The 15,829-nt window shown below is 36.5% G+C and overlaps 1 protein-coding gene across 1 annotated transcript; it reads right to left on the bottom strand.

The window, feature by feature from the left end:
• Positions 1–10,015: 10,015 nt before the first annotated feature.
• Positions 10,016–14,526, bottom strand: LOC149088423 (adult-specific rigid cuticular protein 11.9-like). Its single transcript, XM_089252984.1, has 2 exons — positions 14,443–14,526; positions 10,016–10,518 (listed from the first exon to the last, which is right to left on the bottom strand). The coding sequence occupies exons 1-2, from the start codon at positions 14,449–14,451 to the stop codon at positions 10,132–10,134; spliced, it is 396 nt and encodes a 131-aa protein (XP_089109110.1). The 5' UTR covers positions 14,452–14,526; the 3' UTR covers positions 10,016–10,131.
• Between the last annotated feature and the right edge of the window lie 1,303 nt (positions 14,527–15,829).

Genomic DNA, 15,829 nt, shown 5'->3' with positions numbered 1-15,829 from the left:
GTTTTAACGAATACCGTTATAGCGAAAATCTCGATTTAACGAACACTTTTCTGATCCCTCAGACAAGTTTACATAGGAACTATGCAAAAACCTGGAATTCCTTTATAACGAAGTGATTTCTGTGGTCTCTTGGAGTTCGTTATAACGGGATTCGACTGTATTGTATCACTTGGTAACATTGGTATATCATACATACCCGTATTTATAAGTTATTTTGGACTTTCTACCCCATTTTTTCAACGAGTCTCGCGTGGATTTTTATTCTTTACCCAAATCAAGGATTGAGATTATTTTCATTACATATTATGATAATTATGACTCTAAATATGAGTACAATCGAATCCCGTTATAACGAACGCCAAGAGACCGGAGGAATCGCTTCGTTAAAACGAAATTTCGTTGTAAAGGAATTCCAGGTTACCTAACATTGTTCCTTTGTAAACTTATTTAAGGGATTAGAAAAGTGTTGGTTAAAACGAGATTTTCGCTATAACGGTATTCGTTAAAACGGGATTTGACTGTATTATTCTCTCACATTTTTATGAGACTCGATTTTTTTTTCATTGAATGCATTTACCACTGAAAATTGGAACAGTGATTTGATTCGTGACGCGAATGTGAGCCGGTCTTTCATACAACAAGATACTGACATGAAAATTCAATCATTTACTTCAAAATATGGGAGACAGATGGCAGCACTAGCAATGACACGATGCAAGCACAATTCTGACAGCATATAAATACGTTAGGGCCACACATACACTCTGAACAGACATTCCGGCGTGTACCGATTCGTTAGAAATTCCGTAGAATAATGTGTACGAGGTGCATTGTACGATAAAGAGTAGTAGTGTTTCATTTTCCGCTATTGGTGGTTTTTCTAGGTTTACTTGGCTCCTTTTCTCATCTTTGACGACACCCCTTATGTTCCTACACTTTAGGATCTCGAGTTCCCGTCTTTTTCTTCAGAAGGTATAATAAGCCTAGGTGCTACAGATTTTTCAGTCATAGTTTTATAGCCGATGTGCTGGTCGGGTGGTCATAGTGCCGGACTCACATCGCGATGATCCGGATCCATACCCCACCGTCGCTGCAGTGATGGTCGGCTGAATTTGGTTTTCTGCTGTTACCAACTTCGAGGCGCGAATGCGAGCTGATCTCCCCGTTAAAAAGTCTCGTCGAAGAGAGCAACAGGCCTACAACGGTATAATTATTCATTCATGTCACTTCACTCACTATGAGTTGAGAAAAAAACTCATAGTTTAAAAAATTAATTGCAGATGGCCGAATCAGAATGGTTGCCCAGAATGGTTTGATCATTTTTGTCGCAACCACGATCACTTCCTGCACACGAGGACTAATTTGACCGGGACCTACAATTTATTGCCGATTCCGAACGGCAGGCTTGTTTTTTATACTCATCGAGTGGTTGGTATCGAACTCGCGATACCTCTAAACATCCGTTGGTACTTTAGGCGAGTATCTTATCGACCTGGGCTACCGCGCCCCTGGATGTAAGTCAATTGCCCTCACGGCGAATCGTCTGCGAGAAGAAAATAAGTCGATTGCACCCGGCGTTAGGGAATTCTTGACGTACCCTGCTCAAAACAATTAGGGGGGGGTGTATTATTTACTTAAATTTATGAAATTTAGTTATTTAAATTTATTAAAATTTAGTTGATATTAACTCTCGTGACAACTCTGTGAATACCTAACAATGTTCTTTGTGAATATTTTACCAATTCAAATGGTTTAAAAAATCACAATCAAATAACACACACACACAAACTACATTCCCTCTATTGTTTTGAGCAGTCATTTGAAGGTGAAAGTTTTCTGCAAGTTAAAGTGGTATAGATCATCACGTTGTTTGTCTTGCAGACAAAGTTGATGGTGAATTGTTTGAGTAAACAAAATATAGTCGATCCTCAGCTTATGAACATTCGGGCAAAATACGATGTATTTTTAATGGTCTGGGCCTGGGGTTTTTAAACTGAGCTCGGCGGAGTATCAAGTGCTTCGCCAAGGATTTCTTGGTGCTCCGCGAAGAGATCGGTGATTAAATGCAAGAATATGACATGAATGTCGCTCTCCACTTGTCAATACAAGATATACAGAAGACTGGATGTTGTGAAGATATTTATTATTTGAGATGTTAAATTTTTAAGGAAGGAGAAAACTCTTCTCTGCCTCTATCATGAGATGTACAAAGCAAAAGAGGCATGAGAACCATACTCTACCTATCACGAGATTTATGTAGCGGAAGGATGTCGGAACCATTATCAAAAGAGATACACCTCACAGAAGGACAAGAATCATTCTCTATCGCAAGATTTACATAGCAAAAGGACCACGGCAACTGCACTCTATTGCAAAATTTAAATATAGTAAAAGGGGTATGAAAATAGTAATCTATCGCGAGATGTATATAGCAGAAGGACCACGAGAAAGGCGTGGTAACCCAGGGCGATCAGATACTCGCCCAAAGTACCAAACAATGTTTAGAGGTGTCGCGAGTTCGATACCCGATTCGTCCTTGTCAGAAAGTTTCCTGATGCGGAGGTACAACAGATACCGCGACAGCACGACAACAGAAAAGATTGCTACCGCAGGCAGTCCCACACCAAAACCCTCGGTGAGTATAAGAAAAATGAAAATATAGAATGCTGCCGTTCGGAATCAGCAATAAGTTGTGCCCCGGTTTAATTTGCCCTTGTGTGCAGAAGATGACCGGGGTGCAACAAAAATAACCAAATAATCGACTACGAAAACCATACTCTATCTAGCACGAAATGCACATAGCATAAGGACCACGTGAATTCCAGTATATCCATCGCGAAATACATATCAAAAGGACCACAGGAACCATACTCTATCGCGAAATTTTTACGCGATTAATTGGCATAAAAAATTATCGCATCATAAAAACCTCGTAAAGTTGAGATCGCGTAAAACGAAGGATACCCATAACACAAAACACGTTGAGACACGGGAATAAGATTTCACAAAAATAATCAAATAATCGACGACGAGAACCATACTCACATAAGTGAAAGACCGGAATCCGTATCAAAATGAAGATCCCTCATAAGTGCTACTTCTCGGTAAATAATAGACGGGTGGTGGGGGAGAGACGGAGAATATATCCGAATAGATGTTGATACAAACTTCGAAAGTAGTTATGGGGAGGAGTGTCAATAGATAGAAGTGTAAAAGAGCGCATAAAGTAATGCTAAGCGACTATAAGTTGTTGATGTCAGACTAGCACTAATAAAGTGCGTAATTGAATTGCAAGTCCATCACTTCTAATGTAGGTTTGCCGCCTCTGCAAACGAGAACGAAAGAGGCACTCCTGCCCCGTAAACAAGAACAAAAGTAGTTTCTGCCCAGGCACGCATACGAACGGCAGCGATTGTGCGAACCTGCACATAAACGGTTGTTCAAGCCAGAACGAAGGTGCCAACAAGAACGGAAGCGGCTGTCCAAGCCCCTCAAAGCAGAACGAAGAGGCTGTCCAAGCCCTTCAAACCAGAACGAAAGTACAAGCAGAGCGGCTGTCCAAGCCCCTCAAAGCAGAAGGAAGAGGCTGTCCAAGCCCTTCAAAGCAGAATGAAAGTACAAGCCGAGCGGCTGTCCAAGCCCCTCAAAGCAGAACGAAGAGGCTGTCCAAGCCCCTCAAAGCAGAACGAAGAGGCTGTCCAAGCCCCTCAAAGCAGAACGAAGAGGCTGTCCAAGCCCCTCAAAGCAGAACGAAGAGGCTGTCCAAGCCCCTCAAAGCAGAACGAAGAGGCTGTCCAAGCCCTTCAAAGCAGAACGAAAGTACAAGCAGAGCGGCTGTCCAAGCCCCTCAAAGCAGAACGAAGAGGCTGTCCAAGCCCCTCAAAGCAGAACGAAGAGGCTGTCCAAGCCCTTCAAAGCAGAACGAAAGTACAAGCAGAGCGGCTGTCCAAGCCCCTCAAAGCAGAACGAAGAGGCTGTCCAAGCCCCTCAAAGCTGAACGAAGAGGCTGTCCAAGCCCTTCAAAGTAGAACGAAAGTACAAGCAGAGCGGCTGTCCAAGCCCCTCAAAGCAGAACGAGAGTGCAAACAGAGCGAAAGCAGCTGTCCAAGCCCTTCAGTGTGGGCAAATCAAGATTGTTTCACTCTTGCTGCAACACATTGGTTACCGTGGGGCTCTGTTACTTATCCCAAAATTATTTTTTCTGTTTTGTTCAAATGCCTTATCGAGAAACCCCAAGAAAATTAAAACAATGGTTTTAAACTTTAATGAATTTTTTTCCCCCAAGCAAAAAAATGCATTGGAAAAAGGAGTTTAGACGAATGTTTTCCGGTTTTTTTCGATGCAGATAAATATAAATCAGTTTAAGAGGTATCCGACTAAGTTAAAAACGTCATTTCGGAAGAAAATACCAATTTTTATTTTTTTATATTTTAAGAAAGCCTCATTTCTTGTGATTCCAAAACAGGTTTTGTCTTGTTTATATGACGCTCAGAACCGAAGTTACGTCCACTTTAGTGTTGCGTTTGTACTGTATATACTAGTAATCTGTGGACAAAAGCTTTAAACGCGTTTTACGGAGAATGATATTTTTGACATTTTAGTTGAGTTTGTGACATGATTTCTAAAAATCTATTCATTGTATCATTACGAAATTTTAATAGATTTTGCTATACATTGTTGAGGTTATGAACCAAAATTTAAGGTCTATCACATATATTTTTTTAAATTAGTGTTTTATAGACGAAATGTATAGGAAGAAATTTCAAAATAATTCACAAGTACATTAACGTATTTGGGTGTAACTTATGAGCATATCATGCAATCCCCTCAATTTTGGTTCATAACCTGAAACATTACTAGCTAAATGTACTGTGAAAATCCCAAATTTCATTAATACAATTTTTTGCAATCGCGTTTCGAATATTAAGTGAGTTTTGCATAAGTACATATAAAAATGACTTTTTCATAAAAAATGACATAGGTAACCAAAATTTGTTAGTTTTCACCATTGCGAGACACTTTCTATCGAAAAATGCTATTAAAGTTCACTCCTGTGTCATTTTATGGAAAAGTGCTCTCGAACGTAGTCGGATACCTTAATAGTGATTACGCTGTCTCTGAGAGCTGCTAAAAACTTTCAGAGCGGCCCTCACACATGTACGAGGTATTTTATTTTCAGGCCCATTTGAGAGTTGAAGTTAAATATAGCAAATCGCCAGCTAAAATTCAATTGTGATAGTTTCAACCTTAATGATATTTCAGAGAAATATGAAAATTAAATAATTCTTACTCGTATAAATTGCCGTATAATTTAGTAAAATTTTTTTTCAACCGAAATTTTTTGTCAAAATGTCTGTCAGCAGTTGGAACTACCGTTTTCTAACGCTTGTCATTTGAAAATAATGACAAGTACTGGATCAGGATGTCTTGAATTTTTGTATAACCGTTCATTTCAGCACGGGAAAAGTGGTAAAAATCGAAAATTTTAATCATCGATATCTCAATAAAATTTTCTTCTCTCAAATGTTTCGTTACAAATTTTACCCCCAATCATTATTTAAAAGAAAATATCACAACAGATTTCAAGCTGGTAATTTTCCATGCGGAACTTGATCTCTTATAAATGAACTGCAGAATTTTTTCACTTTCGGACGCTTTTCTGGGAATACCTAGTATATGTTGTGATAAATCGGTGATTATACATAATCGCCGGGTCATATCGGTTATTATGCATATCAATCGACCGAAAGGGTAGGTGATTATGCATAATTCATCAGATTCATCACATTTACTATAACATACTCGGCACCAACGTATAAGTATTGTTGAAATTATTGCTCCGTGATAAAGTATTTTGAAAGGTAATCCGCGAGTAAAAAGTTTTGGAACTATTGGTCTAGGCTCATGAAGGCAGAAGCAACATCGTATTAACCGATACTTCACTGTATCCGATTATTTTATAATCGGGTACAACTTATAAAAACAATCAAGTGTTCTGTCAAATTTTGAGAAATCGATTTCTCGGATGAGAGAAATGATAGAAAGTATGAAAATATCACCAAAATATTTGCAGGTGTAAAATCAGGAAGTATCATATGAAGTCAGATATAAATGATGCTGAAAATTAAACGAAACTTATTTATATTTGCATTGTCACACAATTATCGACTTTGAAACTGTCTTAAATGAATGCTCCGTTTCATCTGCATTAATGATAAATGACGATAGTATATATATATATATATATATATATATATATATATATATATATATATATACTAGTTTCTCTTGCAGCTGTTTAAATATATCCTTGTGTATTTGTACGTTTCATACTTTTTACTTTTGAAAAAAATTTAAACAAAAAAAATTTTTTTCGTGTCCCATAGAATTATGGATGTAATAATTAGATTAATATAGAATTATAACATTGCATCATGGCTTGAAACGGAAGGAAAAAATCGTATTAACCGATATATCAGCATGTAAGACATCCGATTTTGTTGTAAGTGGGCTTAGCTTTCTTGAATACTGTTGAAATGATAGATTATAGTATGTATTTTAAAAATGAATTGTTTTTGAGGAGAAAATAAAAAAGAAAAAAAAATCTTTTTCACACAGATACAAGATAAAATCCGAATGTACAGGGTGGGCAAAAAGTCCGTACAAACTTTAAAAGTTTATAAAAACCGGAAAAATAACCGAAATAAAAAACGGTTTGCAGGGTTAGCATCGCTAGGTCACGGGAATTTTTTTAAGACAGGAAAAATAATAACTCAAAAAACAGCCGATAGGTGGCACTGACTTACACAAGTCAAAGAAAAGATACGCAAATAACGAACAGAATCAGAATGAATCCAAATCGTTTATGACAGCAATATGTGTTGCACATGACCACCACCACTACAGGGGATAACACATTGCAGGCGAGTCACAAATGCAGCAACGGCAGAGTGCAGCAGGTTCACATACACGGTTTACATCGGTGAACTGATTGTGGATTAGGAGCGCAAGTTCTTATAACCGTCTCATTTGCCTATTGCCACCGAAGTCCCTCGTACTAGCGTCACCAATCGGCTGTTTTTGAGTTATTTTTTTTCCTGTCAAAAAAATTCCCGTGACCTAGCGATGCAAACCCTGCAAACCGTTTTTTTATTTCGGTTATTTTTCCGGTTTTTATAAACTTTTAAAGTTTGTACGGACTTTTTGCCCACCCTGTATTCCCACCCATTGTTGACGATAGATGCCTCTAGTGAGACCAAAATTAATTTATACCGAAGTGTGTATTATTGCAGAAAGTGAACAAAATTTGTCCCACGGAGCAATTTGAGAAACTAAAAATTGTATTTACCGATATTTGAATGCATCAAATTTTTCTATGATTGAGCTTAACTGCAATAAATTTCATCGAAATGATCACTTGCAACAAAATTCTTTTTTTTAAAAAAAAGATAAACATATTGCTAAAATATGTATCAATTCAGAAATTAGTGTTACAAGTCAGCGGCAGATGACACTGGTAAAAACATATTTTTTAATAAGCGCATAAATCAAAATTGTAACTTTTAAAAATGTTTAGATATCCTGCCATGAAGCTTGATACATTTTGGTTACATGTTTGCAAAAAATTAGCATGAGCACTATAATATGCAGGGGGAAACACCTGCAATCGTGAGTGCCTGAACTGATAGAAGAGGTCAACATGGTTTTTCTCAAAATTTAACGTTGGCTAAACTCGTTTCGGATTTACGAGTTTTTTCCTCGGTAGAGAAAGACAACATAAAAACATTAAAAAAGTAGAGCTTATTTTCAAAATGGAAACACTTCCAATTTTTTTTAGAAGTAACTTTTCACTTCTCAAAATTCATTTTTTCATTGAATTTTCATTTTTCACTTTTCAACATGGTATTTAAATTTCCTCTGGTCAACAATTTTTCAACAATTTCAACATTTTCACGCACTGGCCAACAATTTTAAACCCTTTTTTTTTTTTTTTTGTATAATATGAGGGAAATAAATTTTTTTAGACTAATTTTGGTGGTGCTGAATTCAAATATGAATGTATAAAATATCCATCACGTACGTTTTTTTCTATATGCATGATGGTCACATTTTTTGAAATACATATATATTATGAAAAACTTACACATCTTGAAAATGGAGACAATTGGCATATTTTTAATAACAAATTATAATACATTTGATTACAATAGTTATTTTATCATATTCACACATCGTTGTATATGAGAAATAGCGAAAAAAAAAATTCTTCATACACATGCATATAATATTCATAGAGAACCCATGTATATATACACAAACGAAATTTATACGCATTTTACCAGCACTTATTTCATAAAAATAATTTTTCTTCTGTTTTTATATTGAGTTGTCTTTCTGTAAAAACCAACCGTAATCACTCACCATTGACGGATCAAACCGCTGCTTCTTCTACAGTTCGAATGTCTCGGTGGAACCTTCGTCCTTGTTCATCACTGACTGCTTCCAGGTTATCAGGGAAAATATCAAAATGTATTTTTGGAGACATTCGATGTCCAAGACTTTTGTACGAACAGAGCAAGTAAAAATAAAAATATGATTATCTAATATCATTTCACATGTATATAACCTAGATATGCTAATTTTGAAAGATTTAAATATTAAGTACCACATAACAAAAGATCTAGACGTGATGACATTTTTTTTAAACGTCAGATCTGGAATCAGCACCCAAAAATCAATTAAGAAAAACTAAATTTTTTCCACGTTGGAAAAACCTTGCAGACCAGTGTTACAGAACAATCAATCTGTGTAACAAACATTCCTCAGTGGATATTTAATCTATATATAGGGTATAGATAACATTTTTATCTTCATGTTCCTAATTAATATAAATTTCAGTTTAATTTCATTAAAACCTGTCTTAAATGTCAAAGATATGATGATATTTTAAAAAAAAATTTAATTTCAAACGACGAACGGAAAATATAAACACTGGCTATCTCTTCTATGAACAATGAATTCTTATACAGTCAATTCAAAAATCATCTGCAGTGTTTCTCCATCTCTTTCTCTCTCACTCTTTTACTAATTTTTACTTAAATATAGTATTCCTGAGACTCTTTATAGCTGGTGACACCTTAAGGAGGTATAAGAGAGCTTTTATACCTCTTCTTATGGTATTAATCCCACTTTGCAGTTGATAGCTATTCCCCCTCCATCACCTACTGTATATCCCTTTCAGACCCTGCATGCACAAATGTGTGGGTTGCTTTTTCTCACTATAGAATTTTTTTTACCTCAAGGAGTTAAGCCAAAGATCGTGTGTTTTAAGTTAGAAATATGGTGAATACGAACATTGAGAGCTTTCATTAGAGAGCGCCACTTCAAGTTGAACTTTCGAGGGGTTTTTAAGATGGCTTTCAGGAGAAAGTGCCTCCGGGAAAAGTGTGATTTATTACATAAAATATAGCAATAAAATTCTGTAAAAAATTGTATGTGAAGATGAATATGCCTTGCATCATCTTGGCTGAAAAGGACTTGGGCGAAGTGAATTATTTCTTAACAAAAATAATTAAAAATTAAAAAATAATAATAAGGATTTGTTGACACATTTATGTTTTTAATGTAATTTTTCCAAAAAATGAATGCTCGGGCTGAAACGGATTATCACGGAAATCAAACTGAAGGCAATCGACCTGTTGAGGAAACATGTTGAAAATTCTAACCTTCTGTTTTGAGGGCAATCGACTGTATAGGCATATAATAGACTCTGTAGTAGACTCTGGTTCGTACAAAACTTTTCATGCCACTGAAAGCATCCAATGATGAAAAAAAAATCGGTGGAAAGCGAGTTCTTAAATCGATTGAATATCAAGAGAGTGACATATCGTTTATGACATAATTCTAATCCTAATGATTTCCATGGTGTTTTTTTTTTTTTTTTGCTTTTCGGAAAATAGCAGCAACGAACATTAATTTTCAGTGACTAAAATAGAAAACAAACACTAACTTTTTATGAAAAAATTCAACTTGTTCTTTTATTCTTGTACTATTTACAAGCCAACAAACGGCTTTCTTTCTTATATTTCCGGTCGTACTGCTCTTAATCCATCAAAAGCCTTTCGTTCGAACTCAATAGAAAACAGCGTAATGGCCTGGGGCATGGTAGGAGTATCCATGACCGAAATGATGAGGTCCATATGGGTATGAGGGTACGGCTGGCGCAACGGGAGCTGCTGCTGGTGGAGCCTTTGGTGCGAGAGCTGCTGTCCTCCTGTCTACGCCAGTGTCGCCTTCTGCCTTGAATCCGTCTGGGCCTGCCCTGTAGTTGACGGTCCTCAGGTCGCCGTTGGGATCGACGTAACTGTAGCTTCCGGTGACGATTCCGCCGTGACCGCTTTCGGATCTCCTGTGGCCACCGAGGTCGTCATTGCTGTAGTGGAAGTTGTAAGCATCTCCTAGTTGGTTGACGGCTACTGAGGCGGCCATGCTGACGCCGACCATTGCTGCGAGGATGAACTGAAAATATAAAGAAAACACACAAATTTTGAGTGATTTCAGTTTATAAAGTCCAACTCATCATTGATCATCACTAAAATTTTAGCTTTATTCATGCATAAAACTTTTATAAAAGTGAGACTTCTGTAATAAAACCAACCCATAGGACCCCGACATCTTAGAGCTGTGTACACTCGGGGAAAAATCTTTTCCGTAGTTAGCACTGTACACATTTATACAGGTTTCTAATCAAAATGTAAAAATTAATAAATAAAATAAGATTGATCACGGGATGCCCTTGAGATACCTTAAAGTCCTGAACCCTGTCTACTGATGATGAAAACCCGGAACGTAGAAATTTTTAATCTTTATTCCCCCCCCCCTTTTTTTGCTATTATTTTATACATACCCCCATATGCATCCTTCAGTGGGAAGGCGATTCCATTCTAAAGTTTTTCAACGATCCTTAGTATGTGACTTTTACATATATATTGATTTTAAAGTGAAATATATGTTTTTATCAAGGAAACATATTTTTTGAATATTATGCTGTGATGAACACGGAAAAAAACCATCTAGTCTCCGCCGGGACTCGAACCCAGGCCCAGCATGTGCTTGCCCGGTTTACCAGAAAATATTTCCTTGATACGTTGGGCTTCGAAAAAAGGCCGTCTATCCCTCTATATATATGCTTATATTGTTTAAATTTGTAATACAGTCAAATCCCATTTAAACGAATACCGTTTAACGAAAACTTTTCTAATCATCCAGAAAATTTTACATAGGAACAATGTAAAAATCTGGAATTCCTTAATAACGGAATTTCGTTACAACGAAGTGATTTCTCTGGTCTCTTGGAGCTCTTTATGACGAGATTCGACTGTAATGTTTAAAAAAATTAAATAATGTAAAAAAGAAAATAGAATATTGTTATGTCAATCTCCAAGTTAGGACTCTGTTAGCCCTGCCTTTGGGGGTGCACCCCATGGTTGTCTATTCATAATAATGCCCCACTTAACACTCAGAAAAACATCACTTCAATTCCGATATCCGCTAGAAGAGAGTTTTTTTCCAAATCTAGCGATATCACCCTTTGAGGGAGCTCTAGAACAGACACGGAAAGGTATAAGCCAAAAATAAAGTACGGGATCCTATTAGTTACCTTATGAATACGAGCACTTAAAAAAAAAAGAGAAAGGGCGAGTATAAACCAATAGGTTGTTTTTTTTCAAGTTTTGTAAAATATGTTTTATTAAACCTTTTTAAAACATGACAAACGAAATCAATAAGGTTATCAGTTGCATTTTTTTCCAATGTAACCGATAATCTTAGTGTTTGCATTTTCAAGTTTAAAGACCTTTCATTAAACTTAAAGCGTAATATCGGTCTAGGGCCGGGATTAGATTATAAAAGTTTGATAAAATATCTTTAACAAAACTTGAAAAATTACCAATAAGCACATTGGTTACATTTGCTCAAATGTAACCGATGCGCTAATTGGTTGCATTTTTCAAGTTTAATTTCTTTCATGAAACTTTAAAATGCAATCAATAAGTGCATCTATTACATTCAATTCAATGTAACCGATACAGTTATTTATTGCATTTTTAGAGTTTTATTAAAGAACTTTTTTAAAACTTTTGCAGTGTAATCCCGACCTTAGGAAAAATGGGATGGGAAGACTCTAGACTAAATATGCATCAACGAAACACGTAAGAAATTTATATAAGGCCGGGATTACACTATAAAAGTTTTTGAAAGTTCTTTTATAAAACGAAAAATTCAACCAATAACCGTATCGGTTACATTCGAATGAATATGACCGATAGGCTTATCGGTTGTTTTTTTTTGAGTTTTGTAAAATATATTTGGTCAAACTTTTACAGTATAATTCCGCTCAAGGGAATTTATTTCATTCATGATCGAATATATAGACCAGTGGTTCCCAACCGGTGTTCCGTGTGCACTTCCGCACTTTCCAAGGGAAATTAAATAAATCAGTAAGTTTATTAAATAAATAAAAAATGCCAAACAGTTTGGGAACCGCTGGTGTAGACCGTGCATTATCTACATCCTGGGTGCCCAAAATTACTATTTTTGATTGATATCCATTGCATACAGGGACCGTCTTGACACCATTCCCGGGGCAAAGTTACTCTGAAGCCCTGTATCTGGCTGGTCCATTTTACATATATATATACTTACATGATAATGCCAGATCTCATTACCCTCCCTCCTGACCTTGCCAATCGGGGATGGCCCGTATGGCCTTGACTGTATGCACTGTATGCATTGGGGTCTTAACGGGTGAGGGACCTACTGACTATAGGGTTGTCAAATTATTGAACATTTTTATTAGTACAACATAAAGGTTGTTTGGGAGTTCGTATAGACTACCTTAATCGAATATAAAAGACTGTATGAAACATCAACAATATTATCTACGATCCGTTGAATTATCTAGCAAGTTTACAATATTATCGATGGCTAACTGATATCAGTCCTATAGCTTGAAATTAAAAAAAAGTAATTATAAGCACATCATGTACTGAAAAGCCTTATTTATACACAACATAGAGTACCGACGTCTAAAAATATATTTCTCAAAATCAGCGATCTCACTCTTTGAGGGGTGCCGGAACTGGCAGGGCCATCTAAACAGGACCATGCCCTCCCCCCTCCGACAAAAGGCAAAAATATGAGTGTGTTCAGAGGCCTTGTACCAGGCTGGAAGTACCTGGCTACCAATTTACATAATTACTCTTGAATTTAATAGTACCAAATCTATTTTTATGAGCCCCCCCCCCTCACCATGTCTTTGAGTCCCCGGACCGTGTCCGGGAAGGACAATGCTCCCTTACCTAACTAAGAAGCACTATGATTTTTTTTTTCTCTCTGAAAAGAAAGGTCGTAGAACGAATGAGTTTCAAAGATTGGTATGGCACAAACCGATTATACAAATACAAGAGGCCACAACAGGCAAAATGCCCAACGAGGTGGCTGAGAAAAAGATGCCCATAACAAATATGGATTTCATATAATTCTAAAATGCAGCAACCCAATTAAAAATGCAATTACAAAAACTAGAAAGAATATATGTATACATGATAAAATATTATACAATGCTCATAAAGAATACTTATGATTGTCTTATTCTGAATATGGATAGCTTCTCGATTTACCCCACCATGTTTATCGTATTTCTTTTTCAAACGTGTCAATTGTATTAGAATTTCCTACTTCCGGGGGTATAAGCTATTCCATTTATTAACAACCCTGTAAGACGAAAATTCCCTGCGACACCTCAACCTAGAACTGTCCCTTACCAATCGATACTGGTGTCCCCTCGTAAAAGCGGTCGATTGACGGCGTATTGATAATTCATGATCCATCATATCTATACCGTTGAAAATTTTAAACATTTCGATCATATCCCACGACACCTGCCTTCTTCCAATGTAAACATAAGGACACTCGTAGCTCTTCTCTGCACCCCCTTCAACCAAGTCTACGTCCCTCTGTAGGTATGGTCTCCAAAACCTTACAGCATACTTCAGTCCAGGACGAACTAAGCCTCGGAAAAGCGGAAGAATGACTTTAGGAGAACGCGAAGAGGGCTTTTTGAAAATTTACACAGTATCTTAAAATTTCTGCTATTATCCAACTTCGACGCTGGAATGAGTGCCGGTCTCCCATTTGAAAAAGTCTCAACGCAGAGAGCAGGTAGAGACCTACAACATAATACTTACATAATACGAAAAAAAAAAAAATTCATGCATCTGCAGCAATCTCGTATAAAACAGCAATCTCATAAAAGTCCTCTATCTCAAAAACCAACATACAGTGCTCCATAGCTTTTACTTTTACTCGTTAGATTACGGTACTTATTTTATAAAAGCTTAAGACTACACAAAAAAAAAATCATGAAACAAGAGAAATACTCACGAATTTCATTTTGGAATAGGTTGGTGAATAGTTGAAGCACTCAAGTCTTCGAAATCGAGTCAAATGCTCTTGGATGTTGGAACTGCTGTCGGTCTGATGTTTTTATAGTAAAACTGGAAGCACAATGAAAAAAACTGGAATTTTCACACAAAAAAACAACTCGGGTAAGAACCATTTTTTCTTTGCCGCTTTCATCCTTGCACGTGTTTTTTTCTTTTTCTTTTCTTTCCCATTTATTGTTATTAACATGAAATTAATAATTTTCCCCTTGAGTTTTCCTCCAGGGCAGAATCATTTAACGATGAGGTAAGTTATTATACCTTTCCAGCGTGGAATTGAGCATCCGAGAAGCATTATTCAAATTGCAGCGGAAGTCCTTTGGAGGTGGCTAACCATCATTTCGAGAAAAAAAAAAAAAAAACATAAATGTATGTATTTATACATTTACATAACGTTTTGTATCATACAAGGCTCTTTCGAATTCCAACGGTGGCCACACAAGACTATTCGGGAGAGAAAATAGAGCGATTTAGAGCAAATGGATGTCACTTAATTCACACATTTGTATGCGATACGTAAATGAGCTGTCAATTAAGTTATCGATCAAATGAAAGGATTAGAGCGATGGTCATTTTTCCATCTTACGTTCGATCGAAGGCTTTCTAATCTGAGAGATGCCTCACCCAAAACACACATTAATACGTCTATAGTAAACAAAAACTAAAAATATTCCATTGGCGTGTTATCCAATTTCTTTTGTTGCGCTGAAAATATAAGGGGTATGTTATCTTGAAACAATTACTTTATTCCTCTGTTTTATATCAATCGTTATTGTTTTATTTATGCCCAGTATGAATGTATGTGAAGCCTAGTTTTTTATATTACAGTTTTTCCATTATAGTTTTGTATCTTACTACCAGCGAGCAGTTGGAAGGTGACCATACGACTTGTAATTTAAGCAACATTCCCGTATTTTTCACATTTTTGATACCGACTTCATGAAAATTAATCAAGCTTGGCCCTTTTTTTTAACGAAGCCAACTCGAATTCTTTACTATTGCTATAATTGTTGAGATTATAGAAAAAATATGGGGATAGTTTGCATAATTTGATAAGAGGTCATTTGAGTATTACGTCAGCATCGATGGGGGAGGGGGTTCCGATTTTTGCTGAAGTTTGATTAAAAGAGGGGGGAGGTTTGGTAATGCTTACGTCATCAACCACCCTTTATGAAGATATGAAACATTCTTAATGGCATCTTATTCGGTGCGCTAAAAACGGAAAAAACCTTCCGTAGTTATTGGGCAACTGAACTAAGATTCCCCCATTGGTAAGTCCCCTACAAAGCCACTTTAGTGATCTCTAAATGTTTCACGGATCCTTCAAG

Source organism: Pholcus phalangioides, unplaced genomic scaffold (genome assembly GCF_987345545.1).
Source record: "Pholcus phalangioides strain wild (caught in Gottingen) unplaced genomic scaffold, Ppha-v1.0 ptg000003l_1, whole genome shotgun sequence".
NCBI classification, from domain to species: domain Eukaryota; kingdom Metazoa; phylum Arthropoda; class Arachnida; order Araneae; family Pholcidae; genus Pholcus; species Pholcus phalangioides.
This window is presented reverse-complemented; position numbering and strand designations above follow the sequence as displayed.